Source organism: Ictidomys tridecemlineatus, chromosome 5 (genome assembly GCF_052094955.1).
Source record: "Ictidomys tridecemlineatus isolate mIctTri1 chromosome 5, mIctTri1.hap1, whole genome shotgun sequence".
Classification (NCBI taxonomy): Eukaryota; Metazoa; Chordata; class Mammalia; order Rodentia; family Sciuridae; genus Ictidomys; species Ictidomys tridecemlineatus.
Genome location: NC_135481.1, coordinates 176,495,409 through 176,517,711, shown reverse-complemented (window position 1 = coordinate 176,517,711; position 22,303 = coordinate 176,495,409). Strand labels below are relative to the sequence as shown.

The window sequence follows — 22,303 nt, the reverse complement described above, 5'->3', positions numbered from 1 at the left end:
TGCTGCCAGCGGGGCCTTCCCTGCCCAGGTTGCCTTTGACCACTAGAGCCCTCTGGGCATCCTCACCTCCAAGAACCGTGAGATGTCCCTCTTGTCATCGACCTTCATGGCTACAACATTCTCAAACATCCAGAAGAACGGCCGGTCATCCCCTTCTTTGGGGCGTGAGTAATTGAGCAGGTGGTAGAATTCGAAGAAGAGTCGGCCAGTGCCCTCTGTGCCCAGACAGGAGAGAAGGGGACCAATCAAAGCCTTCAGCAAAATCCCCAGAGTTCTTTAAAACCACAGTAAGGACAGCACCGTGAGGTTCCATCTCCCTAAGGTCCTGTGGAATGACTAAGAGCTCCGGGTGGAAAATTTGCTTCCATAAAAATGTAAGGAAGGGCTGGGGATGTGGCTCAAGTGGTAGCGCGCTCGCCTGCGTGCGGCCCGGGGTTCAATCCTCAGCACCACATACAAACCAAGATGTTGTGTCCGCCAAATAGTAAAAAAAAAAAACTCTCTCTCTCTCCCTCTCTCTCAAAAAAAAATGTAAGGAAGATCAATGGAGAAAAAGAACAAGAGGGAGGAAGGGAGGGACGGAGAGGGGGAAAGAGGAGGAAATATGGAATGAATTTAACAAAAAATTAACAAAATCATATTATAAGTATATATAAAGATACCAAAGGGAACAATCAGAAATAAACAAGGGAGAGAAAAATCAAAAGAAAAGAAGAAGATGTGGGAGAAAGACAGAGAAATGGATATTGAAATCAAATTCCTCGTAGGCATGATTTTGTCAAAATGTACCCAACTGCTGCTTCTAACCATAAAAATAGGGAGGACAGTGTCCTTTCTTTGTGGGTCAAGGATGTACAACATGGTTTGGACAGGGCCTGAGGCACCTAAAACAAAGCTCCCTCTCAGGAGGTTCCACTGGACCAGACTCAGGTATTGCCTGTGGGAGACAAAGTTGTTATGGGACAAAGAATAGCTGCTCACCATACAGGCCTTTCCGGGCAGGATTCACATTTGACAGGTCATTGCACGGGCTTCCACCGATCACCAAATCAAATGGACCCCACTCTTCAATCTGAGGGACCAAAAGAGACAGGCTCAGCGCAAGAGTATTTCCCAGGTAACTACCAAGAAAACCTCCTTCTAGAATCTTCTCTGGTCAGCAACTCCAAGGAAATGAAATGCACTCCTCACTACTGCCCAAGATGGAAACCAATCTGTGGTTTGCTTGTGGTTAAGTAAAAGACACAGTGTCTCTTCTACCCAAAACCCTGAGGCTCACATGGGAGTAGGGGACACATTCAGGGTATAGGGGGCAAACATGAGGAGACACAAGCCCACCCGGGGAGAGGCGACCCTCACATTTTTCTTTGTGATGTTCCTAACGTCATTCACATATTTGATGTTGCCCTCGTGCTTCACGGTTCCAACGGCGATGGATTCTTCGCACACTTCCGAGGCAACATACTTTTCCACTTTAATGCCCAAGTCTTTGAGGACCAAGTAACCTGCAGGGGGAGAGGTGGACACTTGAACACAATGAGAGCAAGGGGAGAGCAGCTGGCTGGCCACAGTTTCTGCTCTGGCAGAACAAGAACACTCCTCGCTACAGTAACTGGCAGTGGCTACAGTAACTGGCAGTGTAGGAGTCAGCGCAGGCGAAGGCCACGGGGCACCAGGGAGAGGCTGTGTCTACTCTGTCTGTTGGAACTGAAAAGTGGAAAGAGCCAAGACGGTGGTAACTGTCACCTGACCGATAGACAGTATATTTGTGCATGTGGATTGAAAAATTAGATGCCTGCATAGAATTAAAAAACCACTAAAACAGGACTTAGAATAAGGGAGAAGGCAGAATAGGAAGAGAAGCCACGGGCAGGGTCCCCGAGGGCATCCGAGGCCTTGAGACTGCCTGGCTGCTCACCCCTGTGGAAGCAGAGCCTCCCTAGTGAACTTACCTGTGGCAATTCCATCGAATAGTGACAGGACTCTAATGGGCCGCCTTTTGGCTGCGGGAATCGCAGGGTACAACTTGGGGGCCTCCTGCCAGATAAGGAAGGAGGGTCACAGAGGTGAAGGAGCAGGGGGAAGACTCAACCTCTGAGGAAGGGAGGGGAAGACGTTCAGAGGGGTCCAAAGTCGGCTGTGGCTGCCACACAGAAGCTTTGATGGGAACTGGCAAGGGAAGGCACCCTGTGCCACTATGCCCGGGGCAGGGATGGCCGCCCTATTCCCAGGCAGGAGGCGCTTCCAAGGACAGACCCTCAACAGCAATTATCTAGGTGCTCTGGCTAAGAATAGGAAAAAGCTATAAAGAAAAAAAAATTGAGATGTCCCAGGTTTCCCGGTCCCTGTCCCTTGTAGCTTTTTTCCACAAGCATCTCTTCATCAGGCCACACTGAGAAGTCAGGGACAAAGAGGCCTCATTCAGAGCGGGGTCCCTCTGATCTGATTCCCTAACACCTGCACTCTTTTGAAGGCTATCTTCAGACCAGTGGCCCTGGGGCCTGTGGCTTACATATTCGAGCCCCGGGTCGCTGGTGAAGAAGGTCTGCAGGCGGACATTCCAGTCCTTCCGGCGCCGCAGGACTCCGTGGCAGCGCTGGGGGAGACACATGTAGCAGCTCCAGGGCTCCTGCAGCTTGGCGTCCTCCGCTGTGCCCTTGCCCACCAGCACCTCCAGACACTCCACACAGAAGCACCTGTACCCAGTGGCCAGGGAGAAGCTCTGTCACCAGGACGCCTTCCCTAGGTAGATGGCAACTCACAACTTCAGCATGAACTGCAAGGTCCTGCATGACGTGGGCTAAGTGACAAGCCCTTTACTCAAAAAGCATCGAGTACACTCGGCACTTCTTATAGTTCCTACTAATTGGCAAAGCTTCAGAGAGGGACTCTTCCCTGAAGCCCCCTGTCCCACTCTTCCCCATGGGGCAGAGCACATCCCTATTTATCCATTTCTAGTCCTAGGACAACTACAATCAGTATGGCACACGTTGACTGTGGTCACAACTTCCACTTTACCCTAGCTCCCGGGGTGCAGGCCTGAGATTTCAAAAACAGGCAGCTGTCCCAAGACTGCAGGAACTGCAGGGTACAACTCAGGAACCCTGGGGCCCTGAGGGTGTGTCCATAGGGGCCAGTGCTCACCGGCAACAGCTTGTATTGCTGCAGAGAAGCAGCTCACGGCCCTCACAGCACACGGTGCAGTAGGACTGGTAACCATCATCGTCGTACATGTAGAAGAGCTCAAGGAAGCGATCCTGCAGTCATGGAGAAAAGTCCGTGAAATCAAAGAATAGGGACAGCCAAGCCCAGCTGGCATAGAACACAGCCACAGAACAAGTCAGAGGTGGCCAGGTATCCTTTAGGGGACAACTGGCATTATAGATGAAGCTCTCTACCACTGGGCCACCCTCCCCTCCAAAAGGAAGACTGCAGGGAGCTGGAGACCTGGGAGACTTTCACTAATGCCTGTGCAAGTACCATCTGTGGGGAAAGGACTTGGAGGATTCTGGTGGCAGGAAGAGGCAAGTGCAGGGCAAGGGGAGGAGGACTTACCCGGCACGTCTGGCAAAGCCCACCCTCAAAGAGGGGATGGAAGGACACTGGGTTTTTCCTACCACAGGACAAACAGCTATCTGTAAGAAAGACAGGGCCACAGGTTAAGGCAATTACAGCCACATGGCCAGTTCGAGCAATCACTGCAAGCTTGCAAGTGTGCCTATCCCAGAGCCTGGGCACGCCAGGCTCACACACACAAAGAGCAGGCCAAACTGGTTAACAATACTTGAGTAGCAGCCCCTCCTACAGAGGAATGTTTTGAGGACCTGGTGGGACAAGGTGGCCATGGTATCACAGCAACTTGGGAGGCTGAGATCAAGGCCAGGCTCAAAATTACCCCTATAAAAGGGCAGAAATTTGGTGCAATAGCACTCCTGGGTTAATCCCTTTTATTGGGGCGGGGGGGGGGGGGTGGTTATAACACTGAAGCATTTGTAGTGACTCCAAATAGCTTTTGATGGCTGAGGACAGGAATTGCCCATGGCATTTCCTATACAACCAATATGCTATTTTGTCCTGGTGTCCTATCAGTAGGTCTGAAGTTGTTTCAGTGACTTGTTGGATAAGATCCTTCTTGCCACAAACCAATCCTTCTACAGTGAAGGGGTCTCAGGTTATATGGATGACTATACGTTGAAGGTTCTAGAGTGTCCAGGAATGCTCCAAAACCGGGCTTTCCCTGGGCCAGGGACTATCTTTTCCTACTCAACACACATCTGTGCCACCGGGCTGAGGAAGAAGGGGTTTGCAGGTACTTCCTCACGTTCATTAGGTCTGTATCATTAGGTCTGTTCTGTATCTTGAATCCAGAGGAAGTTCCCAGCTCGCACATGCTGAACAGAGTCACTAACTAGAGAGTGACAATGACAGTGTGTGCCCACCATTCACCTAAAAGCTAGTTCCTGGAGGACCTTGGTTTCAGGCTGTCTTGGCTCAAGTGCCTCTGTTTGCATTCTCTCTCATCCCACCTCCCTGTTCGCTCAATTAAAAATATTTCTCAATTAAAAAAAAATTTTTAAATTATCCTACTCAGTCTGCACAATGTTCCAACAGGGACACAAAGGAGCACAAAGAAGCCCTGATTCAAGCCCAGATCTGTGGGAGAACCCAGGCAGGCCTTGGGTAGTACCCAGAGGGGAGGTAGATGGGGGTCAATGTTACCTTCCAGATTGTTCTTGTTGTTGGCAACATCAGAAACCATTTGTTCTGTTGAGGAGAGAGGGAGAATGTGTCAGGAGATGAGCTCAGGGACAACAGGGTCTTGTTCTGTACCCTCCTTACAGGGTGGTCCTCACACCAGCCAGTGCACACTGTCACCTCCCCTTCCCCAAGAATCACCTCGGCTCTGATCTTCCTCTCCCCGGTCCTTGCCATTGTTATAGCAGTTTGTCTTGAGGCGCTTGTTTGGAGGACAGTGGTCAGAGGGGGCTGAATCATCAACTGTGCGTCTTCGACTCTTGTTCTCTGTGAAAGGCAAGCAAATAGCAGCCGTGGCTTGATTGGAGGCAGATACAGGAAAGGTGGGCTCCGGGCAGATAACACTGTGCTGAAAACCATCTACACCTAGGGCATCACAGGGGACTTAACACTGGGTGGACATGTCCATGACAGGCCACCAGAAGAGGAGCCAATCTAAAACCCTACCCCAGGTTTCAGGATCTTTCCTATGGGGGGGGGGGGGTACAGCACGTCCTCTTGGACTCGCAAGAGGAAGTATAAAGTGCAATCCACAGCTAAACCCTGACACATCTACAAGTGATTTCAAACACGCTGCCCAGCAGTCACATGTGGTTACCAAGCATTTGAAATGCAACCAAGTGACTGAAGAATTTCCTTTGTGTTTGAAAATCTGGTAACTCATTAAAAAAAAAGTTCATTTGGTATTAATTTGACATCTAAATCTACATTGGAAATGATTTAGTTAAACTGCATTCAATTGACAATTGATATTTGTATTTAATTCATCTATACTACATCAACATTTAGCATCAGAATCAAGACGATATACACTGTATTCATGCCTACAATCCCAGGTCCTCAGGAGGCTGAGGCACATGATCGCAAATTCAATGTCAGGCTCCACTACATAACCCTGACTCATAAATAAAAATATAAGGAGTTGGAGTTGTTGCTGCTCAATAGTAGAGAACCCCTGGGTTCACTTCCCACCACCAAAAAAGAAAAAAAAATCTTAGAATGTAGCTTAGTGGTAAACAACCTTTGGTTCAATCCCAGAATTAAGGTACATAGGAAGATCTATAAAAATAATTTATTTTTAAGAAAGTACTAAACAAAGGTAAAAATCAATTTTTATATTACACTAACATGAATACTAGAAACATTAGGTTAAAATGTATGCGTATTAAATTTTACAGGTCCCCTTTCAATGAAAACTACTACAAAATAATATAGTGGCTCCTTTGTATAAATCCCATTCAGTTTTCTATTGAAACATAAAACCCCATTCATTTAACCATCAGGGTTATCTTTGACTCTGCCCTTGAGAAAGAAAATTATATAGCCATCAAAATCATAAGTACTCTTTTAGTGACAAAAATCACAATTGATAAGTGCTTAGACAACGAAAATTGAGAAATAAAGGGAAGGCAGTAGGAATCCAAAAGTGTTCAGAAAAGGCTAAGGATGTGCAACCCAACAAGATAACCTGGGGGAGGGAGTGAGGGGGAGTGAGGGGGTTCAGATTGAAATTTGATTCTTTTCTAGTGACCATTGCATATGCCAAGAAATTGAAAGAGCAAAGAAAATAGAATATAGATGGGAAGGGAATACCGTGTTTCCTTGATTCTAAGTTCCTACTGCCTGCACGACGCACCTTCGATTTATTAACCACTTTGTAGGGGAAACAAAACAAAACAGAAAACATTAAATGTATGGATTGTTAAGACATTAACAATGTCTTAACATTGTTAAGACATTTCAGGATACCATGGGCATAATGGTGGAAATATGGTTATTGGTCAAAATGTTTAGGGTGTCACCCTTAAGGTTTTCTCCAATGACCAGTTTAATAATTTTTTTTTCCTTTAAAAAAAGAAAGTATGCTTCCTTTTATTCAACTTTTCATGAGATTCAATCTCGGTTTTATGTGCATGATATTAATTTAGCATGAAAGTGTCCGATGAGGCCAAGAAAGCTTGGCATGGCCTTCATCTGCGCTAGATGTTTCTCACAGGCCTGGGTTCACAGGACACAGTTCACAGGACACGGAGGTGGCTGTGGATCAGCTGGGTGGGGCATGGGCATGTGGGGGTGGCACTGTCTCTCAGCTGGCAGTGGGCGCTGCCTCAGGGACTCATTCCCACCTGGTTGGTTGTTGTTGGGTTTGAGGCCCTCGATCCCAGTGGGCTTGAAGCCCCCGTGGGCCCACTCCAACATGGGCTTCAGCTGGTCCTCCAAAGAGTCTCCAGGGCTGCTGGGGAAGGTCTTGCCAGCTCGTACCCTGGCTTTCTGCCAAGATATAAAGGCAGAGTCCATGGTGAATGGGGGCGGAGATACTGCTCACCAGGGCACACCCAAGGACTCCCCCTGCCAAGGCCAACATTCCCCTTGACACTGGGCCCCATTCATAGCAGGACAGCTGTCCTGGGGAGGAGGAATAGCCTGGGAAGGGAGACAGGCAAGAAATCATGGAAGTGGGGGTGGGAGATGGTTAGTATTGTATCTTGCCCTATGGAAACCAAGTATGATCTCTTTCCTGTAGGGAATGAGCCTTCTTTTAACCAGAGGAATCAGAAAAGCTCTGCCACTTTATGACAGTGGAAGTCTCTGTCAGCTCTACCTTAACACCTCTGTACCTCGTTCAAGTTGGATAATGAAATGAAAATGAGAATGCAGTCAAGCATCCTTTATTACATGGACCATTAGGCTTTGCAGGTGTTATTCAGAGAAACGGGCTGGCTCAGGAATGCCACATGGACCAAAACAATGTCGAGGCAAGGTAGGAGAAGGGAGAGCACAGGATACCATGGCCCACAGACAAGGTGGCCTGAGGTGCTCTCCAATCTTGGCCTTGAAACACTCCACAATCATGGAGCCAGGGGGAGCTTTGAGGTCTCTAGAGAAATCTACTGACATGAATGAACCTCCCACATACACACCTTTCCTGATTCAGACACTAATAATGACAGGCAGCAGGTGGGAGACCTCCCAATCAGGCCACCAACTCTGATGGCACTGTGCCCTCCAAGCCCTACTTGGCCTCTCAGTGACCTGAGCTAGCTCTCAGTTGACCTCACTTCCTCCAGGATGAGGACCTCACTCCCCACTCCCATGTTACCTCCAGGGCCTGGTACATGGCCTTCCTGTAGGACACCAGTTTATTGAAGGTGGCCTGGTTAAAATGCTGACTGAACAGCCCCAAGGCCACCAGTTTGTCTGCAGAGACCTAGAAGAGAAAGACATCATCAACATCTACCTAGCATCTGTAACTTCAGGAAGGAAGACTTTCACACACTTTATGTGACAGCCCATTCCTGGGGACAAAATTCACAGATGTCAATCCAGAAAGGAAAGAAAAAAAAAAAAACAAGAAAAATGAATGGTACACAGAGAGAGTCCTGATACAAATAGAGGCAGCAATGGCACATTCCCCTCCAGAGGTGGGGAACGAGATGCTCAGAAGGACACACCGGGTACATATGTTGAGGTGTGAGGGGTGAGATCATTGTCCCAGGAACAACCCTGAGGCTTGGGTCTGTAATTCACTCTGCATACACTTTGTGTGAGATGTTTTGCTTCCCTCATTCCTGAATATAAGCCTGGTAGTTTTCTCTTCAGCTTTGGATTAAATAATTTCAGATATAATCGATTTGATCATTTAGTTCAGTGCCAAGTCCCCAGGCCAAGTGGGAAATGAAAAGTGTCCCAGGCAGCTGATCAGAGGTATAGGACACATATGCAGTGCCATGGTCCTGAGAGTGCACTCCAAGGCTCTCCTCCGCTTTGTTCACAGAGACTCATCTCCACGAAGAGGTGTGGCCACCATTCCTGGAGAAATGGCCAACTGCTACCAGTTGGAGCCAGACACAGGCATGCACTGTGCAGGCTCAGGGCAGAGTCACACTCTCCTTATCATCTCATCCCACAATTCCAACAGTCCCATAATGGCATCAGACCGTATCATGAAAACCATTTTCAATGTCACTGGGTCAAGACAATTCTAAGGAAGTAACCCTCCTGGGACCACAGCACTGCACAGGTGTCCTGTACATGTATATCCAATCAGGGGCTTCCTGGCTAAAATAGGCCGAGGACACTTGTCCTTCTGCTCCCTCTGCTGGTTAGAGAGAACATCTGCATGCAGTGTCACCAGGCAGTCACATGTCTTACTGTGATCAGCCTTGGGGAATCTCAGTGTCTATGAGAAGTGGCAGGAAAGAGACCAATTCATGGAAAAACTAGAAGCTAGAAACTGGAACAAATTAGATGATAACTCATTCCCACATTTGCTTTCATCTCACCCAGCTTGTTAAATACCTTAGGAACCTCACAAAACCTGTTGGGAATTAAAGGTTTGCCTGATTTTTTGGTTGTTTTTGAAAGGATACTAAAGATTGATTGAACCCACGGCCACCTTTTCTTTTTTTTTTTGGTAACTCATCTCCCTTCCCTTCTTATTGAATAGAGGCATTTAACCACTAAACTACATCCCAGCCTTTTTTTTTTTTTCATTTTAACAAAAGGTTGTGCTAAGTAAATTGCTTACAGCATCACTAAATTGCTGAGGCTGGCTTTGAATTTGTAATCCTTCTGCCCCAGTGTCCTGGGCCACTGGGATTGCAGACATGCGCCACCCAAGACAAGATATTCCTAATTTGAGAGTCTCACTAAATTGACCAGCCTGGCTTCATACTATAAAATTAGAATTATTAGAATTATAGGCCCACCAACAGGTAAGCACACAGGGGTTGACTGACATTCCTAAGACCATGTCAGGAAATGTCTTCTTCCTGCATTACTCAAACCAAAATCTTTTGCAGATCTCTTAACTGCACAAGCTTTCTTTTTTCTTTTGCAGGGCAGTGCGGGTGGGTATGGAGGATTGAAGTCAGGGGCACTTGACCCCTGATCCACATCCCCAGCCACATTTTGCACTTTATGTTAGAGACAAGGTGTCTCACTGAGTTACTTAGAACTTCGCTGTTGCTGAGGCTGGCTCTGAACTTGCTATCCTCCTACCTCAATCTCCCAATCTGCTGGAATTACAGGCGTGTGCCACTCCTGGGTTGCACAAGCCTTCTACAGGAGATAAAAACTTAATATAGCCCCAGCTGATACAGCATAAATGAGGCCCTGGGCCCAGCAGTATTAACTATTGAGGTCCTGCACCTCAATAGTTAAAAATAAACAGAGAATTCCAGCAGAATTCATGGTCAAGGAAATCTTTTTTAAATGGCTCATATCATCAAGAGGCTCTGAACTATAAATTTTTCATAACATGCCTCAAGGCAACCTAAACCCACCTATAGGGGCGAGGCAGGGTTGCCCACCACACCCCCATTGCAGTCCTATATGAACAGATGGTGACCATCCCTTCTGACCTTTCTACTGAGTACATTTGGGTGCCAACCCAGAAAGACAACCCCTAAAATCTCAGATAGGTATATGATCTGCCCCAGAAAAATAAATCCAATAAAGTAAATATAGCCTGGTGAATCCATAGGAGTTTCCACCCCTCACTTGTCCTCTTTGGAAGTGCAATGAGCTTCTCTTGCCATAAACTCAAGTATCTGCTTAGCAGGTGAATACAGGTAAGCAGGGGAGTACAGGTAAGCAAGGGAGTACAGGTAAGCAGGGGAGTACAGGTAAGCAGGAAATACAATAAAGAGGGAGTACAGGTAAGCAAGGATTACAGGTAAGGAGGGAGTACAAGTAAGCAGAGAGTATAGGAAGATTCTGTCCTTACAGAAGACTTTGCTGCATCTTTCTGCAGAAAGATCGCAAATTAACTGCCTAAGGAAGGAACTAACATTTGAGATTATGCCTTGCGCTGGACTCACCTCAGAGAACTTGCCATCACCAAACCACTGGACCCATCGCATGCCGGACATGGCCTGGCGCTTGGAGGTAGCCTTCCAAGAAACCACCATGGCAGGCCACCAGGAGAAGCCCTTGATCTTGCCCCATACCAGGTCCCCTATTCCAAACTCCTTCCCATCCTGGAAGAGAAGCCACATAGAAGAAAAACATTTGTGAAGACATGTCAACCTGGCCAACTCCTGCCCCTCCACTGACTCCCTCAGCAAAACAAGCTTGGTGCACAGATGTGAGATGTCACTGGTGGGGAGCTCAGAGCAAGCCTGGGCGCATCTCCAGCTGCAAGGAAAGAAAGTACAGTACAATGTCCTCTGACATAATGCACAGAGTACATCCTGTACCCTAAGTACCTCCATGGGAAGGGAGGCTTCACCCAGCAACACTCAATTAAACCATCATCCAGATCCCTGCATGCATTAAGAGGATGAAAGTAAGCAGTGCTGGCAATCTGGCATATAGCCAGATTATAAACATATGTAGGGCATAACTAAAGCAATCATAGCCGGGCTACAATCAAATGTAGCAAAGCCACCAGTGGCTGGTGCCTGTTCTCACATTCAGCATCCTGGGGCACCCGCGGCAGGAGTACCTGGTACTCAGTGTTGTCGGAGTCTCTCCCCTCTGCGTCCACCTGGGAGATCTCCGAGTTCTCCTGCTGGCTCTCAGCTAGGCTGGCACAGGGGGTACTGCTGCTCTGTGGTGTCACATCGTCCTCCGTGAGGTCGATGGTGAGGTAAGGAGTGGATGGGGATGGCCATGGCGTACCTGGCGAGGCTGTTGTTGACCGCCGCCTTAGGGACTGTGGATGAAAGGACACAAGTTTGGGTCACAGCAAAGCAAACCAGGTGATTGGAGACCAGTGATTCCCCCTGTGGATTCCCAAGTAGCAGAAAGAGGGAAGGAAGAAATTGAGGAGGTTCAAAATCACCCAGGACAGTTTTCAAAGGAAGAAGTGTCATTTAAGTGGTGAAAGTCATCACAGCCATCCAGAGAAAGGACAATGATGGGTAAGTGCCAAGAGGCTGCCAAGCCCCATCTGAGAAGGGAGATCCTGTAACCACCTAGTGTCCCCACTGGAAAGAGCAGTGGAGTTTTCTGGAACATTAGACACTGAGGCGACAGGACAGTTCTGGAAGTTCCACCCAAGAGCAGGCCAGGAGAGAAGCCATTCAGCCGAGGAGAAGTTTTCCAAAACCCAGGAGAGAAAAGGAAAATCAAGATCCTTAAAAAGGAGCCGTGAAGAGAGGACATGGGTCCTGCACCAGCCATGGGTTCTCCCCGTGAGCGGCTGGGCAGGGGCACCAACCCTGGTAGCCGGGAACTCCACGGGAGACTCGTCCACATGACTGCGGCCCTGGCGGCCTCGGGTGGGATGTGGGAAGGACTTGGAAGCACTGTTGTTGCTATTTCGGGTTCGGACCTGGAAGCAAGACAGGATAGGCACCAGGCCTTAGTTGACTGGAGGTGTGGGGACTGGGACTCGGGCCGGACGACAACCGAGGACAACTAGTGGTCGGAAAGCAGTAAGGAAGTTGATGTGCTTGGCTGGTCACAGCACCCAATCCTGGCCAGTGGAGACCAGCACTGGCAAATGAGGATAAATGCACAATTACCAAAAACCACACTTCTTTCCCCCCAAAAGGAGCATAAAGACAATTATTGTTTTTCTCAGGAAGGGCAAGGCTCTCATTCAGGAAGGAAAGGCCATTATACTACACTTTCTCCAAATGGTATGAGTTTGAGTGTTGCAGCCCAGTTCCAATTCAATAGGACTTGATGTTTAGTCCTGGAAAGTTACTGGAATCTTTCTGTGTCTAGAATGGGGATAATAGAGCTAGGGACATAGCTCAGTGGGTAGAGTGCTTGCCTCATATGCACAATCCCAGCACCACCAAAAAATAAAACTGGGATAATTAGCCAAGCAGGCCTTTAATCTCTACAATGAAGTTAAAGGAGGCAGAAAGCCAGCTTCACAACTTAGGAAGGGCTGGGGATGTGGCTCAAGCGGTAGCGCGCTCGCCTGACAATAGTGCAGCCCGGGTTCAATCCTCAGCACCACAAACCAACAAAGATGTTGTATCCGCTGAGAACTAAAAAATAAATATTAAAAATTCTCGGGACTGGGGATGTGGCTCAAGCAGTAGTGCGCTCGCCTGGCATGCGTGCGGCGCGGGTTCGACCCTCAGCACCACATACAAAGATGTTGTGTCCGCCGAAAATTAAAAAATAAATATTAAAAAAAAAATTCTCTCTCTCTCTCTCTCTCCTCTCACTCTGTCTTTAAAAAAAAATAATAACTTAGGGAAACCCTGTCTCAAATTAAAAAGGGCTGGGAATGTAGCCCAGTGTTCCTGGGTTCAATCCCCCATATTGAAATTTAATACGTAACTAAATTAAATACACATATTAAACTTGGAAAATGAGATTATAATCCATTCGAGAAGTCAGTCAGTCAGTCAGTGTCTGCCTAGTCTCTAGGGGCTGGTGGATCATGGGTGCTAATTGACATCCCATCCTCAGATGTTATATTCTACGGTAGAGCCACAGCATCTATCTCCAGAAATGACAAGGGCCGCGGAGGCGACTTGACAGCTGAGTAAGCTGTCTACTCTGAAAATTCTATAATTTTATAAAATTCTATCAGTACCATTTTCAAGAGAGGACCAAAAAAAGATCTTGAAATCTGTCATAGAAAAGATATGGCACCTGAAATAAACCTCCAAACTATGACAATTCGTGAGTCTGGCTGTGATTTCCTGAATTTTCAATACATTTGTTCACCTGTCTTCCATGTCCCCCCAGGGGGATCGACCCATCCCTGGTAGGAGTCCCTGGACTCTGCGTGTGGGACTTACTGCTGGGCTTGCAGAGCGGGTCCTGGTTTCCCGGAATAGTCTTGGCATCACAGGAGCCTCGGAGTTGTCCCCATCTTCTCCTTCACCATCTGCTTCCCCTGTCAGATCCTTTTTGAAGGAATAAGATCAATTTTTCAATGTAAGCCACACAAGCAAAGTAGCTAAAGACTGGATCCCCGGAAACCCTTCATAAAATTAAGCAAAGACACCAAGAAATATTGTCTAAAGGCTTTTGCATTAGTTCACCACAGGATCACAGGAAAGATAAACCTCAGTGAATCATCAAGTCACAGGAATAAGACATGATAAGGAAAATGAGAGGTCACCATGATGAGCAAGGGACACCAGGACAGTTTCCACCACTCGCAGCACATGGAGGAAAATGCACAGAACTGCTCACTGGAGATACTTCTTGATATAATGACAAGAAGCACTGCCAGCAAACCAGAATCGTGTCATGAAGACACCAGTGCAGGCTCCAGCTGCACCCAACATGCAAAGAGCACAAAAATTGAAACCAAGAGTAGCCAGATGTGGCTAAAGCTTTCAAAGTCTCACTTTTGAAATGGAGCCCATCCCCCTTATTTTAGAATTGGAATAATGTTTCCTCACAGCACAACAGGGTTATAACAAGCCTCAAATAACACAGGCTTAGCTTAGACACAGGAAATCCTCAGATGGATTTCATTACTTTTACTGATAACTAACTGGATAACCCAGTAGCAATCGTGAGGCTGTGATCCAGTCCGTCTTAACCCTCCATAGCCTTTGGACACCACCTGGATCCCTTATTTGGTGGACCACCACTAAATCACAACAGATGCCGCAGAAAGATGTGTGCTCACTGACCGACTTCTGCTCATGACTGTCCCCAGGGCTTGCCATGGGCTGAGGTTATAGCTCAGCACCACATAAAAATAAAGATATTGTGTCCATCTTTTATAAAAAAAAAAAATCCTAAAAAGAGCAATCCAAGGAATAAAACTAAGACTAATTATAAAAGGACAAACATGATGGAAAAAATGATGTTGGTAAAACTGAAGAAGTAAAATCTTTAATATTATAGCAATTCTAACAATTCTTTAAAAAATCTTGTAAAAAATTTTCTTGAGGCCAGATAACCTGATATCAAAACCACAGTTCATGAGTAAATGAATTTCAAAACAAAATCTGCCTGGCTCAGTGGGGCATGCCTGTAATTTCAGTGACTTGAGAAGCTGAGGCAGGAGGATGGAAAGTTTGAGGCCAGTCTCAGCAACTTAGGAAGGACCCTGCCTGTCTCACTAAGGGCTGGGAATACAACTCACCCCAGGCTCAATCCCTACTAACACAAACACACACACAAAAGAAGAATTATGAATTATGTCATAGCTGTCCAGGTTAAGAAATAATTTCATACACAGGAAGCATTCAGGAAAACAAAACTTCTCAACTTAGTTTGGGGGGGGAAAAAAAGATTAGCTTCACTTGTCATTAGCAATTTGAGCCTCTGAGACCTACTGGATGGATAAAAATATTATAGCTAATGTCCTGGAAGGGGAACGTGGGAAAGTACCTGAGTGTAGCTGATTAGGCTGGAGACCTCCCTCTTGGACAGGCGGGAGCTGGATCTGCGGCCTAGGGAGCAGAGCAGAGTTTAGGAGCAGGCCCCGCCCAGAGCACAGCCTTGCTGATGGCTGTGGCTTGAGATCTTGCGGACCATGTTGCCTCGGGAATGAACTCTCTCTCAGGCCCTCGGTACTCTTGTCCCCTCCATGGACTCATAAGCAACAAGGCACAGAAACAAAATCAGATCCAAAACAGTTCTGAGGGGAGCCATCTGAGTCTGTGACCAAGAACTGCATTTAAATGAGGAAGTCACGTGCCTTGCTGGTAGGACACTAGCTTAGCATCCGCACCAGGCCCTGGGATCAGATTCCAGGCATCACTAAAATCCATCAATAAAGGCTGGGACAGGAGGTTTGCCAGTTCAAAGCCAGCCTCAGCAATGAGGAGGCACTAAGTAACTCAGTGAGACCCTGCTTCTAAATAAAATACCAAACAGGGCTGGGGATGTGGCTCAGTGATGGAGTGCCCAAATTCAATCCCTGGTACAAAAAAAGTCAACAATTCTGCATCTGCCCTTTCAGCCACATATCCAAAACACAGACATGTGGCTATTAGGGTTAACAATGCAGAAAAAGGCCACTGTCACTCTTGCATTAACAGAAAGTTCTAGAGGACAGCACAGAACAGGAAGGGATGGGGGTGGGCGGTGGGAAAACCCAAAACAGGCAGAAGGCCTAGTGAGGAGGTCTGGAAGTGCCGCAGGGAGGGTGCTGCAAAAGCAAGCCTCAGTCCCAACCACAGGCCTGGGAGAGGGGCTGGGTCACACTGTAGATGGGCCAGAATCTTAGCCTGTGCAGGCAGGATCACCCTATGACTAGTGGCCAAGGACAGGAGAGCATGCTAAGTGTCCCTCCCCTCAGAGTCCCAGCTGAGGGGAGGAATGGGAGGGGCTGAGGCAGGGAGAAGGAGGGGCTTTGGCTGGCCACATCCTCTGGGCTGTGATAGAGCTCAGGTCTGTCTGCAGCACCCGCCCAGGGTATCACCTGACCCCCCCTGACTCCCATCTGGCCACCTCTGATCTCGGGCGAGCGGATAGCCTCCAGGATGGGGGGCGAAGGGGCGTCCTTGGAGTCGGAGGATTGGTCACTGCTGGCCCCGTTGATGAGAATGATGGAGTCCTCCCTCCCGCTGGCGCCCTCCTCTTCACTGAGGTGTCTGGTGTCCCCCTTCATGGTTTCCTGTGGGAGAAGGCCAGAATGGGTAGTGGAAGGGAGGCAGGGGCACGGATTAGCACAGCCCCCATCTTCCCGCCAGTGGCTTGATGTCCTCAGGCCAAGGGAGGACCCATGACCCAATCTGAGGATGACATCCTACCCCAGGACCCCACCCAGACGGCCCCCCATAGTCTGCCCCCTCACCAAACTCGGAGGCTCAGGACTTGGTTCCATGTGGCCAGGCGGCCCCGAAGGCTCAGATGCCAGCACCCGGGCAGAAGAGTGGACTGGGGCTGGGGTTTGAGGCTCAGGCTGCTCTGTGCAAATAGCTGGCCCCTTCAGACAATGCCATTTAGGACCTAGCTGGCCAGGCCTGCCTGCCGCCAGCCTCAGGTCCCTCTGCCCCTGGCCCCTTCTCCCTGCCCAGCCTCTGCAGGGCCTCAGGAAGCCAGAGCATTATTTTCCCTCCTGACCCCTTTGTTTGCTCTCTCCCTTCCCCTCAATCTCCAGGTCCTCTTCCCACCGCCCCCTCCTCCCCCACAGAACCGCTTCTCTCCTCTCCATGGCAGCACAAGCCCCGCCTAACCCCATCCTCAGGGGCCCATTGGTCTGCTGGACTGTCACTCACTCCCCTCCTCCCTCACCAGCTGGGGCTTGGAGTCCCAAGTTCCCAAGAAGACAAGGATGGAGGAGGCTCAGGAGCAGAGCCTGGGCAGTTACAGGAGAGGAATGCCCCACACCCCCACCCAGGCTTGGCCTCCCCACCCTGTCCCTTCTGTCACAGCAGTATCACCAGGTCAATCAGCTAAGACACCACTCATGGAATGTGGAAGCTCAAGTGTGGCCCATTCCACAGAGCCAGCACTAGACATTTGTTGGACACAAGAGAGTCTGCACCTTTCTCTCCCAGGGAGACTGTGGGCTCATTTTATGCAAAAAGAAAACTGGTAAATGAAGTTCATCTCCAGAGTCAAAATCACATCCAAGCATCAATGGTAGATCACACCCCGCTCAGTGGTGAAGCACTTCTTGCCTAGCATGCATGAAGCCCTGCATTTGATCCCCAGCAACACACACACAAAAAAAGGACTAGAAATGTGCCTCAGTAGTAGAGCAGTTGCCTAGGATGTGGGAGTCCCTGGGTTCAATCCCCAGTTGTGCATGAATGAATAAACAAACAAACAAATAAGAGGGAGAGGGGAGGGGGGTGCCTGGAGTTGTGGCTCAGTGTTAAAGCCTAGCATGCATCAGGCACTGGGGTCCATCTCCAGCAGTACATAAAAAAGGGCCACTATTGGGTACAGACCATATTTAAAGTCTCAGGGCATGGCGCCTAAATCACAAATTTCCAGGTGGGCACAACAGCACATGCTTATAATCCCCAGATTAATTGGAGAGATTGAGGCAGGAGGATAACAAGTTAGAGAAGAGTCTCAGCAACTTAGCTAGAACCTCAACATTTTAGTAAGAAAAAATAAAAAGGGCTGGGTGAGGCTCAGTGGTAAAGTGTCCTGGGTTTAAACACTAATACCAAAAAAAAATTCATTCATTCATTTCAAAAAGTCACTGGAGGCCCTGGGGCTGTAGCTCAGTGGCAGAGTACTTGCCTAGCAAATGTGAGGCACTGGGTTTGATCCTTAGTACTGCATAAAAATAAAATATAAGGGGGCTGGCGATGTGGCTCAAGCGGTAGCGCGCTCGCCTGGCATGCGTGCGGCCCGGGTTCGATCCTCAGCACCACATACCAACAAAGATGTTGTGTCCGCCGAGAACTAAAAAATAAATATTAAAAATTCTCTCTCTCTCTCTCTCCCCCCTCTCTCACTCTCTCTTTAAAAAAAAAATAAAATAAAATAAAATAAAATATAGGCATGTGGACCAACTACAAAAATTAAAAAAAATTTAAAAACCCACTGGAGCTGGGTGCGGTTACAAACGCCTGTAATCCCAGAGGTTTGGGAGGCTGAGGCAGGAGAATCAGGAGTCCAAACCCCAGCCTCAGCACTTTGGCTACCCTGAGCAACTCAGCAAGACCCTGTCTCCAAAAAAAATACAAAAACAAAAAAAGCCGGGGAACTTGGGGTGTACTTCAGTGGTTAAGCATCCTTGGGTAAAATCCCCAATGTCCAAACTCACTGGCTTTTGTTCTTTTTCATCCACCTTCACTTCGAAAAAAATAGAGCCTAGGAGCCGGGTCTAGGCACTGGGCAAATGGCGCGAGCCTGTAATCCCCGCTTCAGGAGCCTGCCGCAGGAGGATCTCAAGTTTGAGGCCAATCTGGGCAATGTGGTAAGATTCTGTCTCAAAATAAAATATAAAATGGCTGGGGATATATTTCAGTGGTAGAGTGTCCCTGGATTCAATTCCCAACACTACAAACATAAATTAATAATAAATAATGTTAAAAATTAATGCCTTGGGCTGGGGATGTGGCTCAGCGGTAGCGCACTCGCCTGGCATGCGTGCGGCCCGGTTGGGTCCTCAGCACCACATACCAACAAAGATGTTGTGTCAGAACTAAAATAAATAAATAAATATTAAAAAAATTTAATGCCTCGGTACAGAGCAAGGCTCTGACTCCCTGGTTCCAATTTCAACAGCTCTAGAGGCTGTTTGAGCTATACAGCTCCTTCCCTAGAGGCCTGCCTTGGAAAAGCAGACAGATAAGGTCTCACCTGGCCCTACCTGATAACCCAAGCAAGCTCCCCGCCCAGAGTACCTTCTAGAAATAACACCTGGGGCAGCCTGGCTGCTGGCTGTATTGACCACTTCCACCAGGGGGCGCTATGGGAGTAAGAAGAGGTCCGTGGCGCCCCCAGGTGGATTTGCATAAATTCCATTCTTTAGACCTGCCCATTCCCCAAGCTTGGGCTCTGGGCCACCAGACCTCTGGTATTCCCCAGGTGCCCCCAGGATCCACACCCTTGAAACAGCTGCACTGGCATTACCTGGTTACTGTTTACAACCAAGGAATTTTAAGACAGAGTCCTACACCTGCTGATCAGGATTTTAAGTAGACTTTACCAAGGTCCCTGGGTAATAAGTACATTAGACAAGCAGAGTTCTGATTGGAGATCTGATACACTGCACTTGGGCTCACTCTGCCCTGTGTGGCCCATGAGTCTATATATATGGATCCATTTCTGGGCTCTGGCTTTCCCCCCACACAGGTAACCTCCTCCCCTACCACCCCAGACCCACCAGCTGCTACTCAGCCCTTCTCCCCCACCCTGACCTGGAAGAGAACAGGCTGCTGACCTATGGCCAGGTCTAGGGAGACCAATTAACCAGAATCTCAGAAAAGCTGCTGGAATGTAGTTGGGAATTGTAATTAATTTCAACATTTCACCTCAGGCCAAATCAGTGAACTAAGTAAGTAAACTTGAGTGGTCCGGCATGGCTGGTGGGTGGCCCCATCTGCCACTTCAAGGAGCTCTCTGGGGAGAAGGAGAGCACACAGGTTGCCCTCAGGAGCTGGAGGGTGTCAGAGGCTTCAACTGAAGGACATGACTTCTGCTTCCAGGGCCCAGGGTCCGGATGGGTTTCTCACGCAGTCCCTCAGACAGCCCCTAACTGACTCAACAAGAAGTCAACAAAAAGTGTCCCTCTTCTTAGGCCTAGGTGGACCCTGAAGCCCAGAGCTGCTAATTAACTACCTTAGGCCTCCCCCCAGGGCATGACCAGTACCCATTTGCCTGCCAGTCCACATGAAATATGGGTAGCACACTTCCCATCATTAAAATGTATCCCCCCTCTCTCAGGCTCAGAGGCGCAGGTCTGTAACCCCAGGGACCCTGGAAGCTAAAGGAAGATAACAAAAAAACAACTTTGAGCCAGATCTCAGCATTTAGGGAAATGCTTAGCTTCTAGACACACATCCATGGGTCTGGAACCTGCTAAAATCGCCACCTCTACCTGGGTGCCCAGGATGAGCTAGGCAGGTAAAGATATGCCCCAGAGGGATTTCATTAAACATTCCTTCTCTGTACTTCCGTACCCTGGCTTTGTAATGAAATTAACACCCTCAGTGCCACACAGCCACAACTGTGCGCACAGACAGGACACGCCAGCTTCCAGGACCTGCACCCATCATTAAAATGTATCCCCCCCTCTCTCAGGCTCAGAGGCGCAGGCCTGTAACCCCAGGGACCCTGGAATTATTACCCCTATTTGGCATGGGGAAACTGAGGCACACAACATGGGTGGGGTGAAGCTCAGTAGCAGGTTAACCTTAATAAACATGGAGTTCTAGGTTAACCTCTAACCCCCAAAAGAGAGAAATCAGACATAATCAACGTCCAGGGATGTTAAATAAGAACATACAAATTTGATCAAATGCTCTTAGAAACAGGGACACAAGAAATGAGCAGCAGAAATAGCATTTGTGAGCTGGGCACCATGGCGCCTGCCTGTGATCTCAGCAACTTGGGGAGGCTGAGGATCACATGGTCAAGACCAGCCTCAGCAATTTAGAGAGACTCTCAGCAACTTAGTGAGATCTTGTCTCAAAATAAGTAACAAAAAGGGCTGGGGATGTGGCACCACTGAGTTCAATCCTCAGTTACCCACCCCCCCCCAAAAAAAAATAGCATTTGTGCCAGGTGTGGAGGTGCATGCCTATAATCACAGATTTGGGAGGCTGAAGCAAGAGGATTATAGATTTGAGGCCAGCCTTAGCAACATAGAGAGGCCCTAAGCAACTTAGTGAGACCCTGTCTCAAAAGGGGGGGGGGGGTAGGGAATAGCTGGGAGTGGCTCAGTGGTTTTATGTGCTCCTGGTCTAATCCCAGAAAAGAAACAGCATTTTATCTAATGCTAGATATAAATCTCTCCCTCTCTTCCCTTGTTCCTCACCTTGGCCTCCAACAACTCAAGGTTGGCATTTTCCCAGATAATGTGACCAGCCGACATCACAAGCCACCTGCTTTACCTGATATGAACATCCTGGAGGATAAGCTGAGGATTATACTTTCTGGAAGGAGGTGGTATCTCCCTAAGGGATTTTTCCAGAGTGGTAGACTTGCTGGCTTTAGGACATTGCTGTGTCCTTCAGCCATTCTTCACATGAATAATGATTAAGTGATCCCAAAAGGTCCCTGTAGGCAGAAAATCTTGCTACAAACATCTTTTTACCCCCACCTCCTCCCGCAAGGCAGGTTCCATTGTCAAACTGCTTTCAACAGGCCCAGAGGAGTTAAGTCACCCAGCAAAGTGGCAGTGCCAAGTCTCATGCCCAGGCAGCCCAGGGCACTTGCCTAACTGCACCCTGACACAAGGCAGACAGGAATTATGAAAGTGATGAGCGCCAGAGGCGGGGTCCACTCCTGTTTACTTTCACAGGAGGGGGCTGCCTGACCTAGAGAGGAGATGTGTGAACTTTGACCCTTTCCCAGAGGCTGGGGTCCAGCATGTGATTCGGTGGTGGGCAGTGGCATTGGACCAGGTCAGACATGCTAAAATGCAATGTGGCAGACAGGGGGAGTAAGTGGCTCCCAATTAGGCTCAACAGGGGAGACCCAGGGACGCCCCCTCCAACCCTGCAATAAAGCTGACGTCATTCATGTCCCGTGGGCTGGCAGCATAGCAGAGCTAGCTCAGAGCACCTTGTAAATGTTAATTGCATTAATTAAGCCTCACAATGCAGGATGGAGGGTGTCCTTGGGCCTGAAGGGGAAAGTGGGTGGAAGGGGTGCCTTTGAGATCTCCGCCTCACCTCTAGCCACCGCCCCCCCCCCAAGGCAAAGCAGGATCCCCACAGCCCCTACTTCCAACATCCCTTTGCCTGCAGGGCCTGGGCAAGGGAGAGCTGATTCCCAAGTGAAATAGGGGACTGACACTAGGACAGGGGTTAAACAGCCTACACCCTGGGGATTCTTCCCCTCTTACCATTCCTCCAGCTCTGTCTCAGAGGGATAAGCTCTTGGCTGTGGCAGAGGGTGGCGTACATTACCCAGGAGGCCCTTAGCTCGTGCCCCCCAAAATTTGCCAAAGCAGCATGGCTTCACCCTGCCAGCCTCAGGAGGTGTCTGGGGATTGCTCAGCGCCCCTGGGGCATGATCACAAGCACCCTGT

The 22,303-nt window shown here is 48.6% G+C and overlaps 1 protein-coding gene across 3 annotated transcripts in view; it reads right to left on the bottom strand.

The window, feature by feature from the left end:
* Dnmt3b (DNA methyltransferase 3 beta) overlaps positions 1-22,303 on the bottom strand; it is a 38,502-nt gene that overhangs the window by 6,589 nt on the left and 9,610 nt on the right. For 2 of the 3 annotated variants that reach the window (XM_078051609.1, XM_078051610.1), the window contains exons 2-19: positions 16,090-16,255; positions 15,025-15,086; positions 13,470-13,577; positions 11,921-12,034; positions 11,204-11,413; positions 10,578-10,736; positions 7,856-7,963; positions 6,882-7,026; positions 6,349-6,408; positions 4,897-5,022; positions 4,720-4,764; positions 3,556-3,635; positions 3,145-3,257; positions 2,513-2,696; positions 1,953-2,037; positions 1,360-1,505; positions 982-1,072; positions 67-215 (exon numbers count right to left, since the gene is read on the bottom strand). In XM_078051609.1, the coding sequence (XP_077907735.1) occupies positions 67-215; positions 982-1,072; positions 1,360-1,505; positions 1,953-2,037; positions 2,513-2,696; positions 3,145-3,257; positions 3,556-3,635; positions 4,720-4,764; positions 4,897-5,022; positions 6,349-6,408; positions 6,882-7,026; positions 7,856-7,963; positions 10,578-10,736; positions 11,204-11,413; positions 11,921-12,034; positions 13,470-13,577; positions 15,025-15,086; positions 16,090-16,249 (2,145 nt within the window). In that variant the 5' untranslated portion in view covers positions 16,250-16,255. The remainder of the gene's footprint in view (positions 1-66; positions 216-981; positions 1,073-1,359; positions 1,506-1,952; positions 2,038-2,512; positions 2,697-3,144; positions 3,258-3,555; positions 3,636-4,719; positions 4,765-4,896; positions 5,023-6,348; positions 6,409-6,881; positions 7,027-7,855; positions 7,964-10,577; positions 10,737-11,203; positions 11,414-11,920; positions 12,035-13,469; positions 13,578-15,024; positions 15,087-16,089; positions 16,256-22,303) is intronic. The other variant, XM_078051608.1, reaches the window with a different exon arrangement.